The following is a 27,174-nucleotide window of genomic DNA, read 5'->3' on the forward strand; positions in this document are numbered from 1 at the left end:
TATACTAATTGCAAAAATATTTATATGTAAATAATTTTAAGTATAGCATATACTGTATACACGTAGTTTATATGAAATCAGGACATAAAATTAGATTTAAAGGGGCACTTTTTCACGTAAATTCATTCTTCCTGTCTTTCTTTTTCCCCCCAAACTTTAATTCCCTTTAATCTAGAACCTGTTTACAAAACTCACACTGTTTCATTTTTTTTACACTAAGAAGAAAAAAAAACATTATTTTGTAAAATTTTATTTTTCATTTTATTACAAGGATACATGTCACTTTATTCTTCTTATTGTGTATTTGTTTCTACTAAAAATGGCATTTTTTAATAAAGACGTAATCACAAATGTTGAGCTTCAAAAAGCTCAGTCATATCCTAAAAGGCTCTGATGCTGTTAGCTAACATCACTCAGGAGATCATTTTTTAGGAAGTATTTTCAGCCACAGATTAAAACATATTTGGTGCTCCTCTGAGAGGGAATCAAACCAAAGTTACTGTGTTTACTATAATGAAAGAGCGTGTCACAGCAGTTTGGCTTGTTAATGTGTTTTTGATTTTTTGGAAAAGAGGAATAACATTTTAGGCTTGGACTGCAGAAAAAATACAGAGTCGGTAGTATCAATTCATTACTGGTTTTGGTCTTTTCATGGGATTTGTTTACAGTAACAAAAATATACAATGTGAGATGAACATTTTACGCAGCATGTAGTTTTAATTATTGTAATGACTGTTTTGACAGTGGCTCAACATTAGTGCTACTACAAGAGGCAATCCGATCTTTGACAAAAAAATGTTAATCCTAAGGGCAGACAAGTCAACAAACTATATTCTCTTAAACAGAAAATAATTCCTGTGCAAGTGATACCGTAATAATACCTGATGCTATGAAAGGTACAAAATGGAGACGACAGACACGCACAAAACAATTCACAATGATGTCTTTAAAAGATACTTATAAATGAATGGCCAGGTCGATTCAGGTGCACCTGCAGGAGTCACGATGTAATCTGGAGATCTGAATCTAGAAAACGCGTCTGCCGATGTGGCGCCCGCTGCGTAACATCCTGTCGTTCTCTGCTCGAAAGGCGCTGGGACTGTGTTCACTTCCAGAGGTCATGATGAATATCAAATAGGTAGAATGTGTTTAATGGAAGCTATGATCACAAAGCTGCAGAGGTCCCTCCCTGTCTCTCAGTCTGTAGTTTGTATGTTTATTCTGTCCGACTCTTCTGCGCTTTTATTGCTTCACGAGTCACGCTCCAGCTGCTCTAACTCATCCTGTAAGGCTTGAAGCCGGCCCAGCTTTTCCAACTGATCCTTTGTTGGCTCTTTTATTTCCCCTGAGTCCACTTTCTGCTGCAATTCCTCAACTTGCCGCAGCTTCTTTTTCAGGTTTTTGATCTTCTTGGACTTTTCGGCTGCTGCTGCTGAGGAATCATCAGGAGACGAGACAGAAGCCGGCGCCTCCGTCTTGTTTTGAGACTCCCCGCTCCCTGAAATGGACACGTTCTCAACGGCGTCAGTCACCGAGTCCACGTCCCCGTCCTGGTGCTGCTGCTGTTTTCGTTTCTCTTTGCGTTTCATGTTGCGTTTCGCAGACTTTGAGAGACCGGCTGTCTCACTGTCGCCGCAGCCGGGGATCTTCTGCTGCTGCTGTTTTGCCGGAGCTGCCTCAGACGGGCTCATCCCGGGCGGCAGGTCGGGTTTGCTCTTGAAAAACTTCACATACTTGTTTTCATATCTGAAAGTGCAAGAAAGAGCAACAAAAGATTAAAGACTGAAGTAAGAGGACCAAATTGACATTTTGCTCAAAGCATATGAGTCATTTCTAATTAGTACGAGCCCATCATAATCAATCAAACCATCCCAGCTTGCTCTAATCCCCTTCTCAATAACATCATGATTTATATATGCAACTTTAATCAGGAATCCACAGTCCCTCCAGGAGTTTGTGAGCTGTTTTTGTCATTGTTGCGGCCTGAAATGCCTGATTTCACGGAAGCTCTCTTAAAAAATCTGATACATGTTGCAATGTTTATAGGCGGTTTCTTTACAATTACATTTTGAGGCTAAGTGAAAATTGCAAAAATAGTTGTGGTGCCGTCTCAGATTCGGAGCTTATGAGCATTAAGTGTTTACCACAGAGCTGGAATATATCTGTGATGGTAGGTTTGGGAGGGCGGGAGCTGGAGATCATCTGTAGCTGCCAGTCAAATCAGCACTGAAGGACTCTCTCTGTGAGCAGCTCTGTGTCTCTCTGCCCTGTTAACACGAGCTGACGCCCTGATTCCACCAGCAGCGTGTCCATGACACTACGTCTGCAGCGCTGTTTTGCTCCGTCCTCCACGCAGCTCGATACCCCACTGGGAGCGTTTCAGAAGCAGATACTGCAGACTTGTTGAGATTGTGCTTATTTCGTCGTTTTCCCCTGATTTTGTGGTCATTTTTTTTTGTGACTCTACAGCGGCTGAGTAGGCTACATATATAAATGCTCTCCTTAACTGTCTGTTTAAATTACGTTTATTGATGTTTTTACTTTGTTGTGCTGCAGCCTGCAGTTCAGCCAGGGGCGAAGTAGATCAAATTTTGTCTGCGTTTCGGTCAAAAAACCTGCTCATCTTGATAATTAAATCATTATTAAAAAATCCTATAACAGAAGGAAAGCATTTTGCATAATGTTAGGCGTGTTTGGGGACTTTTATGAATAGACTCTAAACAATAACAAAAACAATGTATATTCAGAACTTTTCCAAAACCTACTGTTAATTCCAGACCATTAACAACTAACAGTTTTTCTCATTTCAAAACTTTTCCAGGAAATTCATGACCGAGGGAACCCTGTATGAAGGAGAGAAGAATCGCACTTACACTGGTACTTCCTCCTGGGGGGTGTAGCCGTCCTTCACCCGCCTCGGCTTCCTCCATGTCCCATCAGGTCGCTGAGTGGCAGCAATGTATTTCCCTGAGGAGCAAAAGGTACGACATTTTAGAGAACCGATGTGCACGAATAAAACTACATTTTAAGCCAGCAGGCCTTTAATTCATCCCAACAGCTGTGAGCAGGCTTTAACTGTCAGCAGGACAGAAAATAACCGTGCTCATTCATTTCCATTAGAGGTTTTTAGAAACTGTATCCTGCTTGTGCATGCTTATTAACTATTGCAACAACTTTCTAATATTTAATATTATGTTCTTTTCTTGGGGGGACGGTGACTTAAACACTACACTATTGACCGTATGATATTGTTAGCAAGAAAGGAAATATTTGGTTGGTTGCATGGCCACATAAGCTAAAATACAAAAGACGTATTAATTATTCATATCAACAGAAATATTTTATATGTAGGCTTTCCAGACAACAAATTTATTAGTAATTTTACTGTGACATATTGCACAGTGAAGTGCATTTATTGCAGCACCTCTGCACAAGACTATTACAGATTTAATAAATAACACATACACTTTGTGGGCTTTTATTGCACACACGAGAATTGAAACTATAAAATCAATGAGGTGACGGGCTGCTCTGAGTTTTTCAAACCACCAGATGTCACTGTGCATGTGGAGTTATAGGCCCCAAAGCTTCAAATCTTTTTCTGACAGAAACACAGAGAAAGCCCCAAAGCTTCAACCATCCATCACTAGTTTGACAAGTTGTTCACTGTGTGTGTGTGTGTGTGTGTGTGTGTGTGTGTGTGTGTGTGTCTGTGTGTGTGTGTGTGTGTGTGTGTGTGTGTGTGTCTGTGTGTGTGTGTGTGTGTCTGTGTGTGGTAACTTCCATCCCCACGTGAACACACAGTCTCACATTCTTAATCAATACAGTAATAAAAAACCTGCAGCACTTCTAAGCACATGGACAAAGAAATGTGTATTACAGATGGGAAATTAACCGATATAATAATATTTCAAAAGTTGGCATATCATTTTGATTATTGTAATATACTCGCATCATTTTGATTATTGTAATATACTCGCATCATTTTGATTATTGTAATATACTGGCTTCATATTGTAGGCAATATGATGACATACACTGTGAGATGATGTCATCTATTACCCTTCAGTTTATCTCTGGATATTAAACCAGTGGTTCTCAATCTGAGGGTTGAACCTCTCCGAGGGGTCAGAAAATAAATCAGAGGTTGTGAGTACTGACTAGATAAGAAAGAAAATATACAATTTTTATTTTGTGACATTCCTGATAGTTTTTCCACTTTAGTCTTCCAGGATTTCCCACACATTTATTTATCTGTGGTACACTGCCACAATTAAAACATCCACAAATAGATTTTGTAGCACTACTGAAACATACAGTATATAATGTGTGGTTATTCATTGCACCACACTCTCGGAGCGCAGCGTGTACTGTTGTCACAGACGAAGCAGTCGAACTCCAGGGGCACGTTCAATCTCAAAACAGTGTTTACCATTTCCTATGGTTGCCAGGTTGAACTACATGATTCCTCAAAACAGCGTGAAACGCTGTGCTATGGGCTTTGAGTTTTGTTTTCTCCTGTTTGTTGGGTGTGTCAAATGTAATACCCAATCAGCAGTGATGTTAATATAAACCAAATTGTGGTAAACATTTACTTACTGTACATCCCTTTTTTTTAACTCCACACTGGCAATGTAGGTCAAACTCTTCCCATGCCAGTAAAACCCTTTTGAATTAAATTGAATAAACCCTGCAGTATTAAAAGCCAGTGCGCCTGTGTAACATGTTTAACGTACAAATAAACTTTTTACTACACTTTGTCGTGACTGAACGCAGCCCTGCTGCTGATTTAGAAGATACAGGAAAGTAAAGACAAAAGAAGACCCAAAATTACTCAGGTAATTACCTTAAATGCAACTTAATATTATACAACATATACAGTAGGAGGTATGTTTTCTTAAAAAGAACTGATGGTAAAATAAATACAAAATACAACCATTATACCCAAGCCAAACTAAGAAAAAAAACATACGTTTTTCCCCAGTGCTTAAAAAAAACATTTGACATATCTCCCCCTTTTTTGCACAACCGCCTCCCCTCTCATAAATACCGAACAGTCCCTAAGCAGCGGATCTTAGCATGCTAATGTAGCAATTGTCCAATCGTTATGCAAAAAGATAATGTGGCTAATTAAAGACGCACATAACTTTAAAGTTACTTAGAAAACATAACATTTTTTTTCTGGCAGCATATCTATAGCTGAATAAATCACAGTATTTACACACCAGTGAAGTGCGATAGCTACATGCTAACTAGCGATAGTAGAGAGTTAGCCGTTTAAGCTAACGTTAGCTCTCAATCAAAACATCTGCATCAAACACGTCTTCGACTTTGTTATTGTTGATAATCGATACTGCAGATGAGAAACCAAAGGCTCGCCTTTAGTTGCTCTGATTAATGAGGAGGGTTTAGTTTGGTTAGACAAACACATGCAGCAGCCTTACCAGACTCATCTGTCACATAGGGGGTTGCCATTTTGGTGTAACGTGTAGCTCCGCTCCCCTCAGCCTGTCGGTCGGTAACGGTGTTCACCAAACGTCCCCTCGCTCACTTGGCTCTCACACAACAGCGAAATAAAGCTCCTTCAACTCTTGTTTCCCCCGAAGTGAGAGCTGTCATGGCAGCATCAGCACACGGTTATTACGATAAACACGGAGCACGTGACAGCTAACGCTAAACATCGATGCATGAAGTGTGCGTTTGTGTAACCGGGCGGTCCGAGAAAGGAAACCGAGCGAACCTTTTTCTTTGACTTCGGAAATGACGACGTGGATCTTGGGTTGCCAGGTCTGGACGATAAACGGGTATTTATACAGTGTGTTAGAATAAAAATAATGATAAGCCTTACTGGCCAAGTATGTGGGTTGTTCTTTTTTAGTTTTAGATCGATAGATTGATAGATAGATAGATAGATAGATAGATAGATAGATAGATGTACAATAGTGACCAGGCGATATATTGGTCTGTGTGGTTTTGGTTTATATGTCGACCAGTATGGGTGATGAACGTTTATTTTTTATGCTTAAAGTAATTTAGAAATATCAGATTTTCAAAACGTCCCTGTTTCCGTGCACTGATGTCATTTTTGACATCATCTGACAAATAATAACAATAATATCGTTGATAATAATATGTTTAACATATCTTTGTCACAAGTATTTGGCAATCAAATCTGGGGGATAATTGCAAAATACTTGTGATATATATATATTTATATATATATATATATATATATATATATATATATATATATATATATATATATATATATATATATATATATTATATATATATATATATATATATATATAATCTTTTGTTATTATAAGAAGATTAGAATCAACTGTAGTCACTGTAGTTATTCATTTGTTTGTTTTTACCATTATCATACTTTTCTGTGTGTCCTTGAAGTAATATTCCACCTTGGTAGTTTGTAGTTTCTCCACTTACAAAAGACAAAAGAACTACAGATCCATTTAGACCATTTTCAGGGACATAATGTTTTTTTTGGAGAGAACTTAGGACTTAAAGGGTGAGCATAAACTTTCACTTCTATCTTTTCCCAGTGTTTTATAATGTTAATGTGTGTTTATCACACTCTTAAAGCTCTGCCTTGTGATGCTGTATTATGATCAAAAATAGAGTCACCACATATTTTACATAGTTATTAAAGTTGGAGGTAAATGCAGTTTCCTTGTAAAGTGTTAAAGGCCTCTGTGATAAGGATATAAACTTGTGAATGCCTCAAAATCTCCAGCACTTTATCATATAGGTCTGATGATTATTGTCCAGGGACACGAGACACAGAAGTAGAAATCTGTAAACCCATTTTCTTTGTCCCAGATCTTAAGTCAGTCAGGACCACAGGGACACGGCTGCTGACCTGACAAACACGGCCACATTAATAAACACAACTAAAATAGTTGTGTGTGTCACACAGAGAGTGTCTCAAAATGTTTGTTTTATTTTAAAACAACTCTGGCCGAGGTAATAATCTTAAAAGGCACATTTCACATCTACTCACTGAATCACATTTTCTTACATTACAGAAGCAAAGCAGAAATCAATTCATCTTTAGCTACCATAAATGTATATATATATATGTGTGTGTGTGTGTGTGTGTGTGTGTGTGTATATATATATATATATATATATATATATATATATATACATTCTTTTATATCCTTTTTAGACCTCTTTTAGTGTTTGTTGTGTTTTTTTTTCTATCATTTTTTAATGTTGGTACAACAAGGTACTGAACTATTGGAAACCTGAATTCCCTTTGGGATAAATGAAGTTTCTCTTTCTCTCTCTCTCTCTATCTATCTATCTATCTATCTATCTATCTATTTATCTATCTAGTTCTTCATTATTATTATAATTGTTTTTTTTTAAAGAAATCAAAGCAGTTTTCTCAGGTTTCAGGGCCTAAATATTAGTGATGGGTGTGTGAATGCAGCACAAGAAAAGTTACGCTGTTGACTGACTGAATGCAGGTTTTTATTTATTTATTTTAGTTACTTAGTATTTCTATAGTGGTGTTTGCTATTTTTTCTAGGAGACCTGATGATTACTTTTCCCACAGCTGTTTAACTAAAACATCTGCCTTTTGGCAAAGCCTGCAAACATTTCCCTGACGTGGTCAGAGCTGCTTGTATTAAAAAGGAGGTTCTCTGCGGCCCAACCTGGCAACCCGGAGGAGTCTGGTCGATGAAAATTGCCCACAGCAGACTACTTGGCATTAAAGACGGCAGGCGGTGCAAGCTGCGGTAACCTGTTTCCAGAATCTACTGTTCAGTTTTCTCGCCAACATCAAGTACGTATTTATTAATGTTTATCTGCTAACACGCTGAGCTAACCACTAATGCAACGCTTTAATGTTAGCGTAGCTGTTTAAGTTTTGTAGCTAAAGGATGGCTAGCTTTACAACAGAGCACTGAATAATAAAAGCAGTCTGCTAGCTGCGTGCTAGCTGAGGCTGCATTCAAAGGTCCGTCCATAAAGGAGGCGTTATGACACTTTATGTTGCATTCACTCGTTGCCAATGTTGTTTTGCGGGTTTAGCGTTAATGGCAAGTTATGTGCGATCAGCAAACGCAGAGCTCCGCAAAGCCTACCTCACTGCGTTAGGTAATGTTAGCAAGCTAGCGTTAACGTAACCTCCGGACTTCAGCCAAATATGTGAAAAAAGAAACATTTAACGGCGGGACCCTGCTGTGTGTTGCTAAAAATAAGAAAGAAGTTATCAAATATGGATTAGCTAATATCTTAAACGGTCATTTTAACATGGCCAGTTAGCTAAGTCGGCTATAACGTCAGTCGTTAAGCTATTTATTTTTCTCCTAAGATTGTAGGAAAACTGGCGATTTTTATATGTTTATACAGCTAACTTGCATGAAAACCAAAGGATAATTTGAGTAATGCAGCAAGCCAAATTACACAGACTTGAACATATATTAATCAATAAGCAACCATATGATATTGATCATTCATTCTGGTAACATGTATGTGTCATTGTATATATTGATATTGCACCTTACTGTTGTCTAGTTATATATTTAGCTTATATTTGCATTATATTGTATATTTGCAATGCATTTGCTTTTTCTGCTGTGATCGTAGTCCTTGTATGTTGCATATTGTATATCTGCTCCCAACTTTGTACTGCAATTGCTGCAAAGCAATGTCCCTCAAGATGAATTAAGTCCTTATCTTATCTTATCTTATCTTATCTTATCTTATCTTATCTTATCTTATCTTATCTTAATATAATGAATAAATGCTTTGCATATTCGTTTTTCATTCTTAATACCGAGAACCAGTTGCACATCTCCTAGAATATATTTTTGCAGAATCCTGCCTGGACCTTTTATTTTAAACATTTATATTGTAAACTGGAGCATAACCAACAATGGAGAGATATTGTTCTGTAAAAAAATACTAATAACTTATGACAAAGATTTGTCAGATGATGTCAAAAATGACATAAATGCACTAAAACGGGGAAGTTCGATAGGAATTTGATAATTCTAAATTACTTAGAGAATCTTTTTTTACATTATAGTCTGTTCAAAATAAACTTTTTATATCGTGCATATCAATTTACATGTAAAAACTGACATCTATATACATATATTTGAATTGTGGCTTGTAAAGTCTTTATATGGGAAAACCTTTCTGGCAGTGAACCAGATTCTGATATTATCTAAGATGCTTGCCAAACTGCTGGCAGGTGATGACAGTGATCTATTATTTGAAGAGCTATTACTTAATATGACCTGTTTTAGTTCAGGATATTTCATAGGTTTTCTAGCCTAGATTGAAAAAAATGCCTCATGACACCTGGTTTCTACCTGCCTGTCATGACAAGAATATATTTGGCTGTGGTGATTTAAAAAAAACCCGTCAGATTTATCTTAAACTGGATCTCTTTGTAAACTGAAGCCTTTTAAAAGTTTTTTTAAGGTTTCCACTCAAATCACCCTTATTTTAAAATTTAACCAGCTTATTTAACTCAAACAAACTTTTCAGTCACCAGTTTTATTGGAGTGCCGAGTTAGCACTTCTTCTGTTACATCACAAGTGCACCTGGATTTCTCTCTCTCGCTCTTGAAGACTCAAGCACCTTCCCTCTTGATAAACATAATGCATCCTAGTGTTGTGCATGAGTCGCCGCTGCAGTGTCACTTGTTGACTGTGCTAATGTGTAGTTTGACATCTGTAGAGGTGTGGTGGAACCAGGACTGTGTGGCACGCCAAGTCCTAATCAGCAGGGTGTGGGTTTGTATAGCTCATAAGTTTCCCTTTCCAGAGAACCAGGGTCAGAAAGGGAAACCTAAAAGTTGGGAAACAGCTGGCCAGTAAAAGTGAGTCCAGATCGCTGGAGGTCTGGTTGAAACACTTTCAAGATTAGAGGGGACATAATTAAAGCAGACACGGATATGACGTAAGTCTGCAAGAGGTACTAGTTTTGATTATTCAGCATGGTGATGACATCAGAACAAACCAAGATTGTTTTAGAGATTTCCAGATGCTCTTTTACCACCCACGCTAAGTGCAGAAACGGCTAAAATGGTCTTTTATCGTGGTGTCTTAATTTTAAAGTCCTTTGTGTAGGATTTAGGGGGATATATTGGCAGAAATCAATCAAATTTTATTTATTTAGCACCTTTTCAGACAAATCAAATGCAATTCAAAGTGCTTCACAGTTTGACTGAAGAAATAAAAAAAAAGAAAGAACAACATATGAAATAAGAAAAACTAAATCTTAAAAAACAAAAAAACAAGAGAGTAAGTATAAACCATATAATAGTGATAGTAAGACACTACATAAAAAGACAGACTTAAAAGATATTTAGATATAAAATATTTCAGATACTTTGGCAGGCTGTTCCAGCAGAATTACCAAATGTTTTAGTTTGATTCAGTGGAGTCTCTCGGCTCATAAACTAAAAGCATCTCTGAGATGTAGTCTGGTGCAAGGCCGTGCAGTTCCTTGTAATCTAATAAACACATTTTAAAATCAATGTGAAAACTAACAGGCAGCCAGTGTAAGGTTTTTAAAATGGGAGTAGGATTATGATATAATGCAAGGTTTTAAAAACTTTCATTTATTTGTGACAGGTTGCTACAATTAAAACACCTTCTGCCACAAACATATTTTTGGAGCTGGATTATTTATTCGGAGAGCTATTTGAATGTATACACAGATCGGTTATTTATAGTGCACTTGGAGCAGACGGGGTGCAGCAGCACAAACTCAACTGTTCATGCTGCTGAGTCTATAAGTTTGCTTTCACTACAAAAAGCTGCTCCTCTCATCCATTGATCTAATTTGATCAGCTGTGAACAGATCGACAGAGCAAATATCCGCCCAGCGAGTAACAAACTGCTGTTGAGGAAAAACGAGAATTCATGAAAGGCTCCCCCTACAGCGCTGCATTCACAGACCTGCGAAAAACCTCCGATTTTAGAGAGAGGACTCGGTATGATACAAAAGGACACATAGGCATTTCACCCCCCCGCCGTCAGTTCCTGCCACATGTACACTTTCACTCTGTGGAAAATACTGTGATAACTGTGTTTTCTGTAAGAGTGTTTTTCATTTTTAGTCTCCTGGTCTGTTAATTCTGGAGAGTAAGAGACCTCTGTGGATAATTTGTTTCCTGATAAATATCTCCTTAACAATGAACATCAAAGGAGTTTTAGCTTTTAGATTTAGCTGGTTGCCATCTGCAATCCTCACCAGTAGACACCACCAAAATCCCCCTAAATCTTACAACCTTTAAGAATTAATCTGCTCATGCAATAAATTGCAGGCATTATTCATTTGTACAAAGATCTTTTTTTATATGTGTATTTTGGGGTCAAACCTTTGCCTTAAACAAAACTCCTTTCTGTGTCAGTTTTGTTACTGCTTGACATCTTTCTCAGTTTCATTTGAATTTGAAATTTGAATTTGCTGCTTCGGTTACTGTAACAAAAGTCCTGAAAATCAAGAGCACATTGCAATGCAAAACTGTGTCCAAAGGCACAAAGTCAAAAACTGTTTGTGCCGTCAGTTCTGAGTTTGGCTGTTTGAAAATTCTTCTTGATCATGCCTCTAGACAAAAACATTTGTCACTGTGTCAAACTCTTGGTTTTACAGTCGTCATCGGCAGCCTTTTTAAAGGCTCCGGACTGTGAAGTTGTGGTGAATATTCTGTGAAGCCCTTACAACATTATCGCCCACCACTCCAGCAGAGATCTGAGGAAAAGGAAATACCCTTCGAAGATGCGTTTCTCTGTAGTCTTACTAACTTCCCCCCTCTAACTAGATGCAGTGTTTCTGCCAAGGACAATATTAAGTGCAGACTTTTTTCGAGAATGCTCTGCCAGACAGACAATAACTTATTGAAATCTGTTTTCCATTCATTTTTCATAGCCAGAGGAAATGGATTTCATTTGCATTCATATCCAGATGTTACAAAAAGTGAAGATTTGGTATCTGTGCATTTCTGCTCTAAACAGTATGGTTACAGTTATTTCAGTTTGTTACTTTCCTGAATTCAAGTTTGTGGCACAAAACCATTAAAAACTTTTTTCTTTCTCTTTTCTCCCCACAGATTTGGATCAGCTTGGTGGAGAACAGAGAGGAAAACCTGTATCTTTGCCTAAACGGTGGAGGCCTAATCTGAATCTCGTTCTTCCAACCCTCCTGCCAGTTGTGAGCCTTGGTCGCGTCTTCTCTAATAGGAAAAAACTCAAAGTGAAAGTGACCACTCTCTGAGTTTTTGAATACCACAAACATATTTGAAGCGTTATTCAAAGTCTTGAGGAAGCACACGGCCAAGCGTTTCCTGGACATCTCTGTGTGACAACATGGCAAAGAAAAACAGCCAGAAAGGTATGTGCTTACTTTGTTAACATTTTTAAAGAAATTAGCAAAACATAAATCTATTTTACTGCATACATTTATTGTACAATCACACACAAAAGATGTCATTGCTATTTAATCCATTGAAAAAAACTAAAGTCAATAACCAAATTACAGAAGAAATGATACAGAAATGAAATCTGAAAACAAAAAGGAAATGAGCTGGAAAAGGTGCTTATGTGTTTATATATGGTGCTTATATACAGTATATATATATACTGTGTGTGTGTGTGTGTGTGTTTGTTTGTTTGTATATATATGCATTTAAAAAAGTCTATCATTTTATACAATTGTTATGCATTTTTTTGTGTTCATATTTTTGGTTAATTATACAGTTTATTAGTTGCTCTGTGTTATTACGACACAACTTTATTAATTCCACACCAGGGACATTCACGTTACAGTCGCTCAGAATCAGAAGCAAGAAAAAAATGCAATAAAGATGATTTGAGTGCCAAAAAGTATATTATAAAAATACAAAATTAGATAAAATAATAATTAAATGATATAAAGTATATATATACAATGTGCACATTTTCCTCATACAGATACTGCTTGTCCATGATTAATAGTTTCACATGATAACTGAAATACAAACATGGTGTGTAGTAAATTTACAGTAAATATATAAAAATGTAGCCTATAAATATTATTGCACAGTAAATGGTAAGATATTGTGCAGTGAGAAAATAGAGGGCTTGTTACACAGTATAAATATGAAAAAATACAATATGTATATTATGTGAATATTAATGTGAATGTTTATCATGATTCGTTGAATATTATAGAAAATGTCTATAAAATCTGTCAGTTTAGGGGGTTGTCAGTTTACTTGAGAATAAAAGAAAAGACAAGAAAAGGGGTTACTTAGGGAACTACGGTGGGAACTACTCATCTAACAGATGGCAATACTTTTACAGTGAATCTGATAGTTATTAAGGGAAATGCTGTTTCATGAAGTTTACAGTGACATTAACCTACTTTTGCGCAGGAGAAAAACAACTTTTACAAGGCATTTTCTCAAGAATGCTGTGCCAGCATTTTGTTCCCCGTTTTGTCTTTAAATGACCACAGATTAACTTTGGACCCTGACTTCTCATCAGCTGTAGGCTTCGTTTATCATTTTGAAAAAGAAATATTCTTAGAGTCCCTGTTGCGGAAAAAAAGTGTGTATTTTTACCTTAACTCAGGCAGTTTTATTCCGTGTCTGATGACAAAAACCCTCCCTGAGGTTGTTCCTCTTGTAAAAAATGTTTTAAAAAAGTGCTTTTGGAAGCCTTTTTTGGTTATTAGTCATTAAAATCAGATGCAGATTCAAGACTGCTCAAGCACAGATGTGATGAGTTTCTTTTTATTTTCACAAGTGCTCACTGTTTGTGTTGGTAACTGAAGTGGGCGTGCTTTAAACGCCTAAATAAAACGTCCTTCTGCCTCCACAGTGCAGTGATGCTGACGTCGACATTTTCTCGTTGTGTGGTGTTTTAAATACAAGTGATGTCCACAGTAGATAAATAGGTCTAAAATGTGTTAATAGGTTTCTTTGAGTTGTTCATGGAGATAAAGTGGCTGTTAAAGTTTCAGCTTTTCACGTTAGATGAAGATAAGTGAATTCACAAACGACTGGGATTTATAAACTCAGTTTACGGCTCTCTCTATGAAATCTCAGTGAAGATGTGTGATGATTGTTTTGTTTTGCAAATAATGTCCTACTGTAGTTTGTAAATAAGATTCGAGGTCTAAACAGACTGATGGAGTCTTTTTTATTTTTTTCCACCAGATACATCAGGCGTGGTATTTGACACTCGCTCAAAAATGGCCATGTCCCAGGGAGGAACAGCTGAGAGGATGAAGGAGAAGGTAAGAAGTATTCTCGCTGCACATGACTGGCACAGAGGGGCCGTAGGTTTTTTTAGAAAGGGCCGTGGTTCCTACAGTCATGGGAATCCTGTAAAAGTCATGGAATTTCACATCTCCAGGCCTGGAAAAGTTATGAAATTCGTAAAATCCTTGACAGTTTGGAAAATAAATTGCTTATTTTTGTCTGTGTGTAATAAAATTCTTACAGTTATCAACCACAGATAACCTTCCACATAATGTAAAATATGACATTATTATATGCATCTTTTAAACATGTTTTTTCTGTAGCTGGTAATGTAACGCAGCTCTAATGTTTTGTTTATATCACATAAATTTCCCCACGTTCCACCTCTCAATGCCAGCTAGCTGTAATCGTTTTGGAATTGAATTTAATCCAATATATTTTAAAAAAGATTGACTCTCATTATTGGGATTATTGGACATTGGAAATTTGTCTGCAACAGAAACATCGATCGAAAAGTTGTTTGGTGTTAGGGCGGCATAACTAAAATGGAAGGATTCTCTTTTTGTCCTCAGATTTTCTCAAAAAATGTTCATCGATCGACTTCACCCCTTTTGGGTGTTTTTTTTAAGATTCAAGGAAGTGCAGTGCAGAGTTTGAGAAAAATAATGTTGCGACAGTTTGATTTAGCATGTATGAATTTCCAAATTTCCATTCCTCTGCTATGTCCCACTACTACTTTTGCATTTTTTGAGCTGGAGCAATGTTTGTGCTGTACATTATAAATAGCATGAAAAATGTATTATCCATCCTTGAAACTTCATGGAAAGGTTTTTAACTTTTATCCAGGAAAACATGAGAACCCTGGGAGAGTTCAATGTGAAACATAAAATCACACTTGTTTTTTAAATACCAGGAGCTTCTAATCTGCTCCCGAAGTTTAACATTTCCACTCTGTGTCTGTGGATTCACTCCTAAGCCTCGACATTCAGTGTCAGTAGTTGTGGGCTCAGCAGAGCAGCTCTGGCAACAGTAAACACAGGAGGGCAAGTTGTCACAGCATGAACAGTTAAGAGTATTGTAAAAAGAAAAATGCAATATTTTAGAGCTAGTTGTGTCTTAAAGGGAATGAATTTATCCGTTTCTGAAACAATTCATTTGGCCGTTTGACAGCTCGACACCTTAAATCCCTTGAAAAAAAATGACTTTGCAAAATGAGCAAATGATTTGGCTTGAGGTATATCATTATGTAATCTCTGGACGAGCCTTGTCCTCTTTAAAGCTGTTAATCTATAATGGAACTACTTATGGAAAATGGGGCAGCACACTGTGGTGGCATAATATTTTCATGGAAAGTTTGGGTTTGTAATTTTTTGTGGGGTTTCAGTAATTAAAGCCCATCTTTGGTTACGTTGAACCCAAGTGGCAGTGAAGAATAAAAGAAAAAACTGCTTACAAATATTTTAGCTCTTAAAAACATTGATGTGAGTTATGAATAGCTGTCCAAAAAATAAGTTTACAGTATTTCCATTAAAATGGTTGTTTTATTTAGATCACAAACAGACACACGAATTAGAGTAAGAGTAAAGGGCTGTGTCTTTAAAGCAAACGGTATTTAAATGTTAAATGGGCAGTTCACCCCAAAATCAAAAATATACATTTTTCCTCTTACCTGTAGTGCTGTTTATCAGTCTAGATTGTTTTGGTGGTTTACCAAGTATTGGAGATATCAGCTTTCTCTTTAATGTAGTGGAACGAGTTGGCACTTGATTTGTGGTGCTCAAAGTGCCAAAAAATACATTTGAAAAACTCAACAGCGATGTCTCTTTCCAGAAATCATGACTTGGTTTACTCAAGATAATCCACAGACCTTGTTATGAACACTTTCATGTAGGAACTTTTTTTCCTACCAAATTACACATGACAGTTGTAAACAGTGCGCAATAGGAAGCATGCATCACTCACACATACACACCAAAACAATATACATCCCTAAATATTACTACAGGTAAGAGGAACATTTTAATTTTTAAAACACCTTCATACTAACTTTGCAGTAAATGTTGAATCACCTTGAATGCTTTTTAATTTTTTTTGCATATTAAAACCTGTTCCTCTAATACTTTGCTCTCTTTTGTGTTTATTTTTTGCAGATCAGTGCTGTCAGGGCAGTTGTCCCCAACAAAAGTAACAATGAGATCGTGCTGGTTTTGCAGCATTTTGAGAACTGTGTCGACAAGGCCGTTCAAGCTTTCTTAGAAGGTGAGAAGACATCACTGTCTGACTGTCTAATTACTGTAAATCTTAATAAAACTAGTAGTAATGCATATTTTAGATATTATAACATTTTTGCTAATATCATGATGCACCTTATCTGCCCAGCTCTGCAAAACATCTTTTGATTCTAGTATAATTATACACATTTGCAGTACTACGTTTAACGCATTTAAGTCAGAACAGGCCTGCCGTCCACTTTGCTTGTGCTCAGCCTGACCTTGACATCTTTTTTACATGCTTGCCATACTTTGCATTCAGAGGCCTGAGCATCATTTGCATGCCTTGTAGTTTTGCAGGTTTAAATTTAGAACAAGGAGGTTGTACCGTGTACGTCACGCTGCTTTGTTCCTTATTTAGCGGCATCTAAACAATACCTCAGGGCATTCAGATATTGAGATGGGTACTACGAGGTTTTAAGTGAGTCATGTGTCACTGTGTACCTTCATAATTATTGTTTGCTTTACACCTCAGGTAGTGCAGTTGAGATCCTGAAGGAGTGGAATGTCACCGGCAAAAAGAAGGTGAGAACCTGAAAGCCTACACCTTGAATGTCTCTCTGTTGAGTAAGCGTAATCATGTAAGCCCTGAGGTATATGAAAAAAAAATGCTGTACTTCTTAAAATCAAATGTTCAAAGTGTTTTCTATTAATTGTAAACTGCTTCTGCAGCACCAGTTTGAACGTGTCTGTTCAGTATGAGACAATTGCTCGGCCTCAGGTTATCCAACAGCTTCATACTCAACGATTTGCTTCTTTGGATCCTGAGCAATAATCCTACTATGACGTAGTTGCGTCCCTCAGCATTGCTTGAGTATTTGCGTCATTTGGGTGCAGGAGCTCACGCAAACTTTCTAAAGCATGGCTATTTCTGGAAACAAAAGAATTCATTCCAAAATTTGCATAGCTGATGCTTGAAATATTTGAGTTTGCTGTAATGTAACATCTCTGGTCTCTCCGGTCTCTACTTTTATATATCTGTTCATGAATGAACTGTAGTGAGTGACAAAGAGTGAGCTGTACCCAGGATGCTTTTCATGGTGTAAGAATTAATAGGGGGTTCCCTCTCAGTACTCTGCACAGTTTGTACATACCACACTGCTAATAAATGTGTCCCATAAATCTCAAGAGCTTGCACTTAACACTGCACTTCCTTGGGTCTTCAGCAATAAATAGATCGGATGAACGTTTGTTGAGAAAGTTGAAGCACAGAATGACAGACTCCTTCATATCAGGGCTTTGATCGAGCCCAAAAAAGTTATGAAACCTCTTCCATGAACTGGCATAGTATCCGTCCAAGCCCGACCTGAGCCCAAACAGCGGCAGCAGTTTGGGGCCTGAGCCGAGATTAAAAACCAGAACTTCCACTGTAAATTTAAAAAAAAAAAAAATACAAGCTTAAGTTAACTAAGGTCTTTACAGTATGGTAACAGACATGTGACACAAGGTATGTTTGTAAATACTCGCTCTGAGTGCCAGAACGCACTCTGAGTGATGTTGAGCTGCGTTTCCACCAAGCAGGTCAGTTCAGTTCAGTTCAGATAGTTACAAATTGTTTTGCATTTCAGTAGTGAAACATTGTGTATGGTATCAGACGCCGGTGCTAAAAGGTGGAGCTAGAAACACTGCAGTCTGTTGACGGGTCAGTAGAGAATCAACACAGTCACTGAGCTGTGGCTGGTTTAACCTCTGTTCATACTGCAACAATGTTTCTTACTATAGAAAACTATACCTATACATATAAGGATGTTTCACAGGCTCTAGCAGCTATAGAGAAAGAAAAATTTAATTAATTGGGTCGACTGCAGGCAAACTTTGAGGTGGCACGTGTACTTGTAATGTTACCCAGTGCATGAGTTAAGCAAAAACCATCAGCACACTTCAAATATCAACATTGATGAAGCACACTTTTAATAATGAGCGAATCTTGAGGCTATTAAATTGTAGGATAGGAAAGGAAATAAAGTTAAAGCTGCTGGACGGAGTGACAAGTGACAACAACCATGGCCATATTTAAGAGTACTGTCTGCGGTGGAAATCCTAAACAGATCTAAGGTCTAGGTACATGTTCGTAGGTGTTATTTTTGGTTCTGAAGGCACTTTACTGACTGTTATTGGGTCGAAACGTGGCTTTGCATTCCTATGATTTGTTATTCAGAGCACCAGCATCAGAGGCTCCCGGCACTCTGTCCGAGAAGACCGAAAAGTAGATCACCAAGTGAAGTGAAAGTGAACTTGAAGGTCCAGTTTGTAGGATTTAGGGGCATCTAGTAGCAGAAATGGTAAATAACATTCATAAAAATGTTTTAATAAGTTTATAATGACCTGAAAATAAGAATTCTCTAGAATGACCTGTTTTTATCTACATACAGAGCTGATCCCCTCCCACAGAGTCCGCCTTGTTTTTTCTACGGTAGCCAACAAGCCAAACTGCGGTTCTAGATAGCGCCTTTCATCTTTTCACGTTTTCAAGTCGGCGACCATAGTTCTTGTACACGCTTGGTACATAGGGGTAGTTTCAGTTCTGCAACCTCACTGCCAGATGCCACTAAATCCTCCACACTAGACTTTTAAGCATCAATGAATTCATATAGAAACAGGGAAACAAGGGCACACCCAACCTAATTCAAGCCAGGGTGGATGCTGAGAAATTACGACCTGAATCTGGTGAGCGTCAGTCGAGTCTCAGGCAGAGAATCAAAGCTCTGTTTCATTATAGTTAGATGGATTGAGGCATGTAAGTAGCGTCAAAATCCAAATGCCATTACTTTTATTTCAGCTTTAGCATGAGTCTTGTCTTTGCATTGAAAGTGTTCGGAGTCACTTCACTGATTAGGATAGAGATAATAAACAAAGAGAGTCTGAACAAAGAGGACTGACACTGATATCTCCAATTCCAGCCCAAGAAGAAAAAGAAGCCCAAGCCTCAGCCCGAGGCTTCAGCAGAGCCTGCTCCGCCTGAGGCCGCGTCGCCTGAGGAGGGCAAGGATGAGGTGAACGGCTTTCATGCCAACGGCTCAGTAATGGATGGAGAGTCACTTGATTCCCTGAGTGAACAGTTGGACTCTGCCTCCCTGGATGCAGCTGAGCTGGACTCTGAACCCGCTACATCCGAAACCACCGGTAATCACAGCTCTGATAATTGAAGGAAGGGCTGAGTCAGGGATCATTTTAACTGCATGCCAAAATTTTCCTGTTTTTTTTGTTTATTTTTTGAGTGCACAGCCTCTCTGATAACACATTTTTGACAGCTGTAGTAATATTTTGTAATTATTTGGGGTTCCCTAATATGACCACTAACAAAACATTTGTCATGTTTCCGTCTGCTGATTTGCTGCATCAGGATGTGAAGCTCTAATCTGTTGAAATTAATGCGTTTACTCTGAGGTAACATTTTTGTGAATGAAACTTATGTGCAAACAGCAAACGAGGTGGCCTTTTATCAGAGAGACCTGATTACTTTTCTGTGTTTTTTAGTGTGACATCCTAATGCTCTGCTGCTGACCAACTTTTGTACTAATTTGGCTCATCTCTATTTTAAGCTGTTTTTTGGGGAAAGTTAGTTTGGAAACTGCCTTACTTAACTTGTTGTAAAGTCATGTCTTCTTGCAGGTGCAGAAGCAGAAAGTCAAGGTAGCGCTCCAAGTCCTCCATTACAAAAGGGAGGCAGGAATCACCAGGCTCCCAGAGGCAACAAGAACCGACACAGGCCAGGATTAAATTCACATCCACCCACTTCCACCCCATCTCCACCCACCGCTGATGAGCAAGGATCGTCAGGAGTCAAGAAGATGGGTTAGAAACTTTGTACATCTTATATCCCAAATTATCTTGTCCGGCATGTCTACGAAAACACAGAAGTTAAAAATGTACTGTGAGCTAAGGCATTGGCAAACCTAGTTAGGGACAAAATATGTGGTAGCATTTAGAGTTTGGTCACTTTCTGGTTTTGCTGGTCCATTGTATGTGCTTAAACCAGTTTGATTTTATGCAAACTGGCTGAACCAGCATGTGTCATTATGACGCATAATAGAAAATTAAAAAGTGGCTTACATCAGTCACCCGTGCCAGCGTTGCAAAGAACTAAATCCAACTTGTTGAAAAACAGCATGAATGAGATTGAATTTCAGTAGAAGTAGAGAACTTCTCTAAAATGAGCAGAAATATCATCTGATTTTTTTGTTTATTTCTTTCACTCACTGTGAAAGTGCAGATTTATTAAGTTGAAACGAGGCTTATCTATCCAGTTCCTCCCTATTTCACTACAAAAACAAAAATAAGGTGGAGACTGGCTGGACTGAGATCGCCAGGTAATTCGAAGTTTTTGTTAATGACCATTGATAATTACAATCCACTAGGTGTTGGCTATATTGTATATCATTTCTAGTAAATGTCACAATATAAAACGTTTTTTCTGTATTAAAAGTAACATTGCAAATGTAGGCACATAAGGAGTATTTAGGCATCTTTTTAATGTTGATGTCTCCAGTCCGATCCTGGCAGCAGCTGATATTTATATAGACTGTTTGACATAGCAGATGTGCGTATTTAAGGGATTCAGTGTGGCAGAGCTCCGATGTTACATGATGCACCACAATAGTCAGATGCTCGTTTGCTGCGAGGACACGGTGTCACTATGCTCCACTTGGAGGTGGCTTTTTAGTCAAGTTGGACACTTAAAATCGGTAATCCGGTCAGGTGTTCATCTTAATATCACTCCAGTTTTAAAATCTTTACGCTAGCCCAACTGCAGTAGCTGTTCTCCAGCATGTGCCCTAAGTGAAGTTTAATGTCCACACCTCAGCTCCCAACATTGACCGATCTGTGAAGGACCTGCAGAGATGCACCGCCTCACTGACTCGATACAGGATGGTGGTCAAGGAGGAGATGGACTCCTCGATCAAGAGGATGAAGCAAACGTTTGCTGAGCTCCAGAGCTGGTGAGTATTTTTAAATCCTTCCTCTTGTCATGGCTACAGCTGAATCTTACGATGACTCAAATATTAAAGCATGATGAAAAGTGAGATGTAACAGAACACTTGTAGGGTGGTGTCACCACAACAACCTTTTTAAGAAGTCAATGAGTGAATTTAGTTCCTGTATATGATATTTTAAGATGCTAAAAAAGTTCCTCCTTCAGTCGTTGTACTGGTTCAGGGACTTTATGGTCCAGGTTTGCAGAGCTGTGATTAAAGAAAATGCAAATAGGAAAGTAAAAAAAGGGACATCTGAGTCCAGAATTCGTGGAACTCTTTGGTCAAAAACAGCTGTTTGTGCCCCACGATATTTTTTCTTTGGGTCATGTTGCTTGTTTACTAAAGCTGTGGGTGTTTTTATGGATTTTGTTGTACTGTCAGTGTGTCAAAGAGCATTTTCTTACCTTTGCCCTGCCTGATGACACTTGGGCAAATTTGCATAAGAGGAAGCAAACTGTATTATATGTTGAACACAGGTAGCTTCTAACAGGTGCTCTGATGTGACAAATCAAATTTTCTAGACTAACTAGAGTGTTACAGAGTAGAGCAGAGTATACAAAACAGAAGAAATACTGTCGTCGTTTTCAGTCATTTTTGTTTCAAGCTGCTATTAACACTAATACTTAAAAACACGCACAGTACAATGGATAGGCTCCACCCACTCAAGCTTGTTCTAATAATAGCATACAAAGCTGATAGATGCTACTATCATGCATAAGAGAAAATCCAGGTTCACTTCTTCACAGTAATAATCAATTTAGGCCATAAGTCAGCAGGATGAGATGACTTAATTGAAAATTTGGCACGGAGGCGAAGCAATGCACTGCTGTGGAGGGGGGCGGCAGCAAAACAAAAAAAAGTCCAACTTAAAAACATTAAGTGCATTCAAGTAATTTAAAAAATATTTTCACTGCTTTATGTTGCCATCAGAGCTTTGTGACGTTGAGATATTGCTCTTTTTAAAGCCAGACTCCTGTTGTCTGAGACTGAGCTGTTTGTCTACCACTGCCTCGATCGGCTAGGTTTTTTGTGTTTGTGCGACATTGGTGTTTTAAAAGTCTTAGTATGACTTCACTAAAGTCACACAATAACATAATCTGATCGAGGCAACAGTAGACCAGCAGCTTGCAGACAGACGGGGAAGTGAAGCTGTTGACAGCTTCCTTGTTGGAAAATGCTTTCTGACGGAAAGTTAAAGCGGTGAAAATATTCTCAATTTAGGGTACACTTAAACTGTTGAAGATTTTTTCTTTGAGATGGCTCTTTTTTAGGTGGCTAAAACACATTTTTTTGCAAACCCGTCCATAGCGGTAGATTTGCTTAGTCATCATGTCACTCTCCAGCCTGCTTCTTCAAACTGGTGGGTGTGTCACCTGACCTCCAATAAACTGACTACCGACCCCATACAGCCCCAGTTCAATAACTCCCAACTATCCCTTTTCTCCTTATCTATGATAAGTGTACATGCTGACCAACTGATGAAATGAAGGACAATTATGAAACACACCAATGCACACTAGTTAATATCTAATTTTCACTTAATGCAAGTTATTATCAGGTAATTTCCTGCTAATCTGTAGGGCCTCTCCCCAGAATGAACGAGGAAATTTGGTGCTGATTAAATAAAAGTAGAAACTCTTCCAATTAAAAATATTACAAATAAATTCCAAGTGAAACTCAGGAGTTCAGTCAATACTAAGTACTCCTGCCTGCTTCTTAAAACTGGGGGCGTGCCGACTGACACGTACTGTAGGTAAAACACTGACTAATGATAAGCACATTATACAATCCCATTACAAAGATCTGACTCCAAAAATCACAACCTTAAGTAGAAAAGTCTGTGCTCTCATAGTGTGAATTCTGCAAATATATATTTTAATTTCCTGTAGAATTATTATGTGTGTGTGTAAGTCATCATTCTCTCTGAAAAGCTGAAACATGAGCCTGTGGTTTTCTGTCGATAAGCTAAATGGGATCTCCATTTAGCTCCACTCTCAGCTCCCCAACGCTACTTGCACTGGCTTGTAAAAGTTGAGCATTTTATCACTTAGACAAAGATAAAAGTCAGATCGCTCTGTAATTGCGCAACACCTTAAGCTCCCACGAGGTCCTGACAGCACTTCTGTGGCTGAGACTCATATTGCTGTCGAATGCTAATAAAGGAATCTTTGCTTTATCTGTGATCAATTGCAAGGTGCTCACTTATAACCTTATAATACTCACTTAACTCCTGCATGTCATGTTTTTAAGGATGGTGAAACACTAAAGCTCTGTTTATCTGTAACCTACAAGCAGCTGCCTGCTAAGATACACAAACTATTACTGGATTTTCTTCAGGGAAAAAAGAAAAATTAATATCAGCCTTGAGCATCTGAGTAATCGGAAATCCTTCATAGATAATATTTATTGAATGATACAAAGTTTGTCATGGGTGTTGCCTAATTCATGCTAGCAGCAGCAGCCAGCTGTCAAACATACACTTTAGTAACCTGTATAATGTCCGCTGTCCGGAGGCTTCATCGCGCTGCAGGAGGCAGATCGTGACTGTTCGGAGCTCAGCGTGCTCGAAGCAGGTCAAATAATGTGTCATCCAAATGTCTAAAGTGTTTACTAAGCCCCTGAGAACGGCGCTGGGCTGTGAGGTGGTCTTTGGTGTAGTGGCCACAGTTTGTAGCAGGATCTTGTTACACACACTTTCCCAAAAATGCTTTTTTTCCTACTACCCTAACAGGAACAATAATAAAAGAAGCTGTTTGTTTTCCGTTTTTCTGAGTCAAAAACCTCGAAATTACTTTTTGTATAATCAGAATTTGATCCATATTAAGTCTTAAAACAATTTTAGGAGTCTGAAGTCTGAAAAACGTGTTGACACCCAGTGAGCAGCTCCTATTGGACTTGATGGGCTGCTATCTTAAAACACCAAGATCCAGTTCTCGTAATACATCCATGGTTAATTCCAAACTTCCACTGTTTCGGATGGGCCTCCTCTGATCGCATTTCAGTTTCATGAATCATTAAAAATTAGGATTTTGGCACACATTTTCGGACAGTCTTTCCTCAAAGGTATTTGTGGTGTGACACTTGTTTGTACACACTAAAAGGGACGGATGTAACAGTGTAAAGAGCGGAGGGAAAAAAAGAGAGCCTAAGGTAGAAGGTCAAAAGCTGCATACTGTTTCACCTGCACACACCCAGCCAAGGGCCGGTGAATGAGCAAAAGACATTTGTTTTTTGGAAAATTATCAAAACTGTCAAATGCAAACAACCACTTTACTGCACTTTGTTTTAAGTATCCTGAGGCCTTTAAGACTCCCTCCAGTCAGTGCTGCTTCCTGTTTAACTTTCTTTCTCAAACAGAGAATTGGGGTGTGGTAAATAATTGGACATCCAATCCATTATCATGGCAGCCTCATTAGCTTGGATAACAGTGATATGGTACTTAATATGATGAATTTACTGCTTATCAAACAAATGAAGCAAGAATTTTGTGTCTTCATAGCTACTAAGAAAATCAAGCAGGTATAATAACAATAATGCACTCAGTGTTTTATCACTTAATAATGGCACTCGTATGCTGATGCTGCTAATGTCACACAGTACAGAACTTTGTTTCATTTGTAAATGCTTAAATGTTGAAATGTGTTGCCCTTGCTGTTTTGCATTATCATCCAGTGACGCTGCTGTTTTTCTGAGTGTGCAGCTGCCTCTGTATTTTATCTTATTGGAATTGATTTGTAATCTGTAAAGTCAGCGTTCATTCCTTTTCATTATAGAGTAAGTAAAGACAAATGATAACTCCTCCACCTCTTCCTCTTTTTTCTTAGTTTAATGGACAGAGAAGTGACTCTACTGGGAGAAATGGACAAAGTGAAAGCAGAGGCCAGTAAGTACTGTGTATATATATATATATTTCTTTTTTTAAATACCATATCTTGCTTGTCACATATCACCGGGGAGCTGTTAGTATTCTTCACATATAATGATCACCTGACTCAAGGGCCTGGAGAATCTGACCTAAATCATTTCTGTAGGAGGTAGTGAAGAGGATGTTGTGTCCCAGTTTCTCCAAAACTGCAGTGGTGCCCTCAGGGTCCTGATATACCTAGAGCATACCACCGTGTGTGTGTGTATGTAACATGACAGAGCAAGACTGCATATTTGTACAAGTAGGCCATTCTCTGTTATTCTGTCCTCTCAGTGTAGAGTGCTGTGTGTTCCAGGCCTGGAAAAAGTGAATAGTGTCAGGTGTCAAGGGAGACTCAATGCTGTCTTTGTGCAAGGTGATTGGGGAATTGAGAGGAAAGCGAAGAAACTCTAGTGTTTCTTCGACATTACAAAAGCCAGGTTTCCTCAAAACTTACCTTCTGCTAATCTCCTTCCTGTGTTGGACTTGTTTAACTGCTAGTTTCCCCTTTTAAAACCTTTTGATCTCTTACAGGAAAAATCTGAACGACAAACAGATCTGAAAAACAACTGACAAATATTAAAGAGTCCAAACAAAGACAGGATGCTCATACTATTCTTAACTACAGAGGGACGGGATATAATGATCCTTATCCTCACTGTAGTACTGAAGGTACAAGTGATGCAAAGTACTACTGCTGTAACTGGTACTGCATTTTAAGATTATTTTGATTATGGATTAATCCGCCAATTAATCAATGAATTGTTTGTTTTATAAAATGTCAGAAAGTAATGAAAAAATGCCCATCACAGCTTCCTTCAGTGGTAGAAAGAAACTAATTATATACATTTACTCAAATACAGGACTTAACTATAATTTTATGGTACTTGTACTTTACTTAAGTATTTCTTTTTATTCTTTTGACTCCACTACATTTCTTTAAATTAAATGAAGAAAGCTTCTCCTTCACCAGTTGCAACATTAAAGTGATGTACACATCAATGCATGAAACATTATAAACAGTAATATACATTATTTTTAAAATGTATTATTCTGCATTATGATTACATTTACTTTAAGCATTATACTTTTGTTCTTTCACAAGTAAAATTTTACTTGTCGCAGAATACTTATGCACTGTTATATGTTACATTTACATAAGTAAAATATCTGAGTAGTTCTCCCACCGCTGACTTCCTGAAGTCCAAGATGACGGCTTCACATTGTCTGTTTTGTACAACCAATGGTCCAAAACCCCCAAAAATATTCACCTTACGATTACATAACAAAACGAGAAGTCAGCAAATCATCACAATGTAGAAGCTGAAAAGAGAGGCTGTTCTGCATTTTTGATAGAAATGAAAAAAATTCAGATTTTCATTTTCTTTTGACTAAAGGATTAACTGTGTCAGCTCTAATCAATGAATCTGTTTTTTTTTTTTTTTAAATGCCTGTCTTCTATAAAATGCCATAAATGGGGAAAAAAATAATTAAACCTTCTTAGAGGCCTATATGTGGTCTGCAGATGTGTTGTTTTGTCCAAGAAACTGTTCAAAACCAAACAATATTTAGTGTACAATGTGAGATAAAAAGCTGGAGCCAGAGTATAATTTGTATTTTTTAGTGAAAAATGACATGACGATTTCCTGATCTAATTCTAACATTGCCAACCCAGAGACTAACCTCCTGTCTCTGTGGTGAAGTTTGAAGACAAACTTTGCTCAAGCAGTGCGTTGCCTGTTAATTCCAGCGTGTTATTGCATCATTGTGCACTTGACACTGAAACA

General features: G+C 37.9%; 2 protein-coding genes across 2 annotated transcripts in view; one reads left to right on the forward strand and one right to left on the reverse strand.

Moving 5' to 3' along the window:
• Window positions 1–697: 697 nt before the first annotated feature.
• Window positions 698–5,708, reverse strand: pym1 (PYM homolog 1, exon junction complex associated factor). The gene is made up of 3 exons (XM_042491665.1): window positions 5,445–5,708; window positions 2,874–2,967; window positions 698–1,746 (listed from the first exon to the last, which is right to left on the reverse strand). Exons 1-3 carry the CDS (start codon window positions 5,473–5,475, stop codon window positions 1,251–1,253), a joined length of 621 nt encoding a protein of 206 aa, XP_042347599.1. The 5' UTR covers window positions 5,476–5,708; the 3' UTR covers window positions 698–1,250.
• A 2,045-nt stretch (window positions 5,709–7,753) lies between these two features.
• The window catches only part of spats2 (spermatogenesis associated serine rich 2), a 29,486-nt gene continuing 10,065 nt past the window's right edge, over window positions 7,754–27,174 (forward strand). The window contains exons 1-9 of the mRNA XM_042491634.1: window positions 7,754–7,816; window positions 12,105–12,385; window positions 14,193–14,272; window positions 16,388–16,496; window positions 16,983–17,032; window positions 19,408–19,630; window positions 20,120–20,302; window positions 21,312–21,447; window positions 25,308–25,366. Coding sequence (XP_042347568.1) covers window positions 12,361–12,385; window positions 14,193–14,272; window positions 16,388–16,496; window positions 16,983–17,032; window positions 19,408–19,630; window positions 20,120–20,302; window positions 21,312–21,447; window positions 25,308–25,366 — 865 coding nt within the window. The 5' untranslated portion in view covers window positions 7,754–7,816; window positions 12,105–12,360. The remainder of the gene's footprint in view (window positions 7,817–12,104; window positions 12,386–14,192; window positions 14,273–16,387; window positions 16,497–16,982; window positions 17,033–19,407; window positions 19,631–20,119; window positions 20,303–21,311; window positions 21,448–25,307; window positions 25,367–27,174) is intronic.

The sequence above is a fragment of the Plectropomus leopardus genome, chromosome 8, assembly GCF_008729295.1.
Source record: "Plectropomus leopardus isolate mb chromosome 8, YSFRI_Pleo_2.0, whole genome shotgun sequence".
In the NCBI taxonomy this organism is placed as follows: Eukaryota; Metazoa; Chordata; class Actinopteri; order Perciformes; family Serranidae; genus Plectropomus; species Plectropomus leopardus.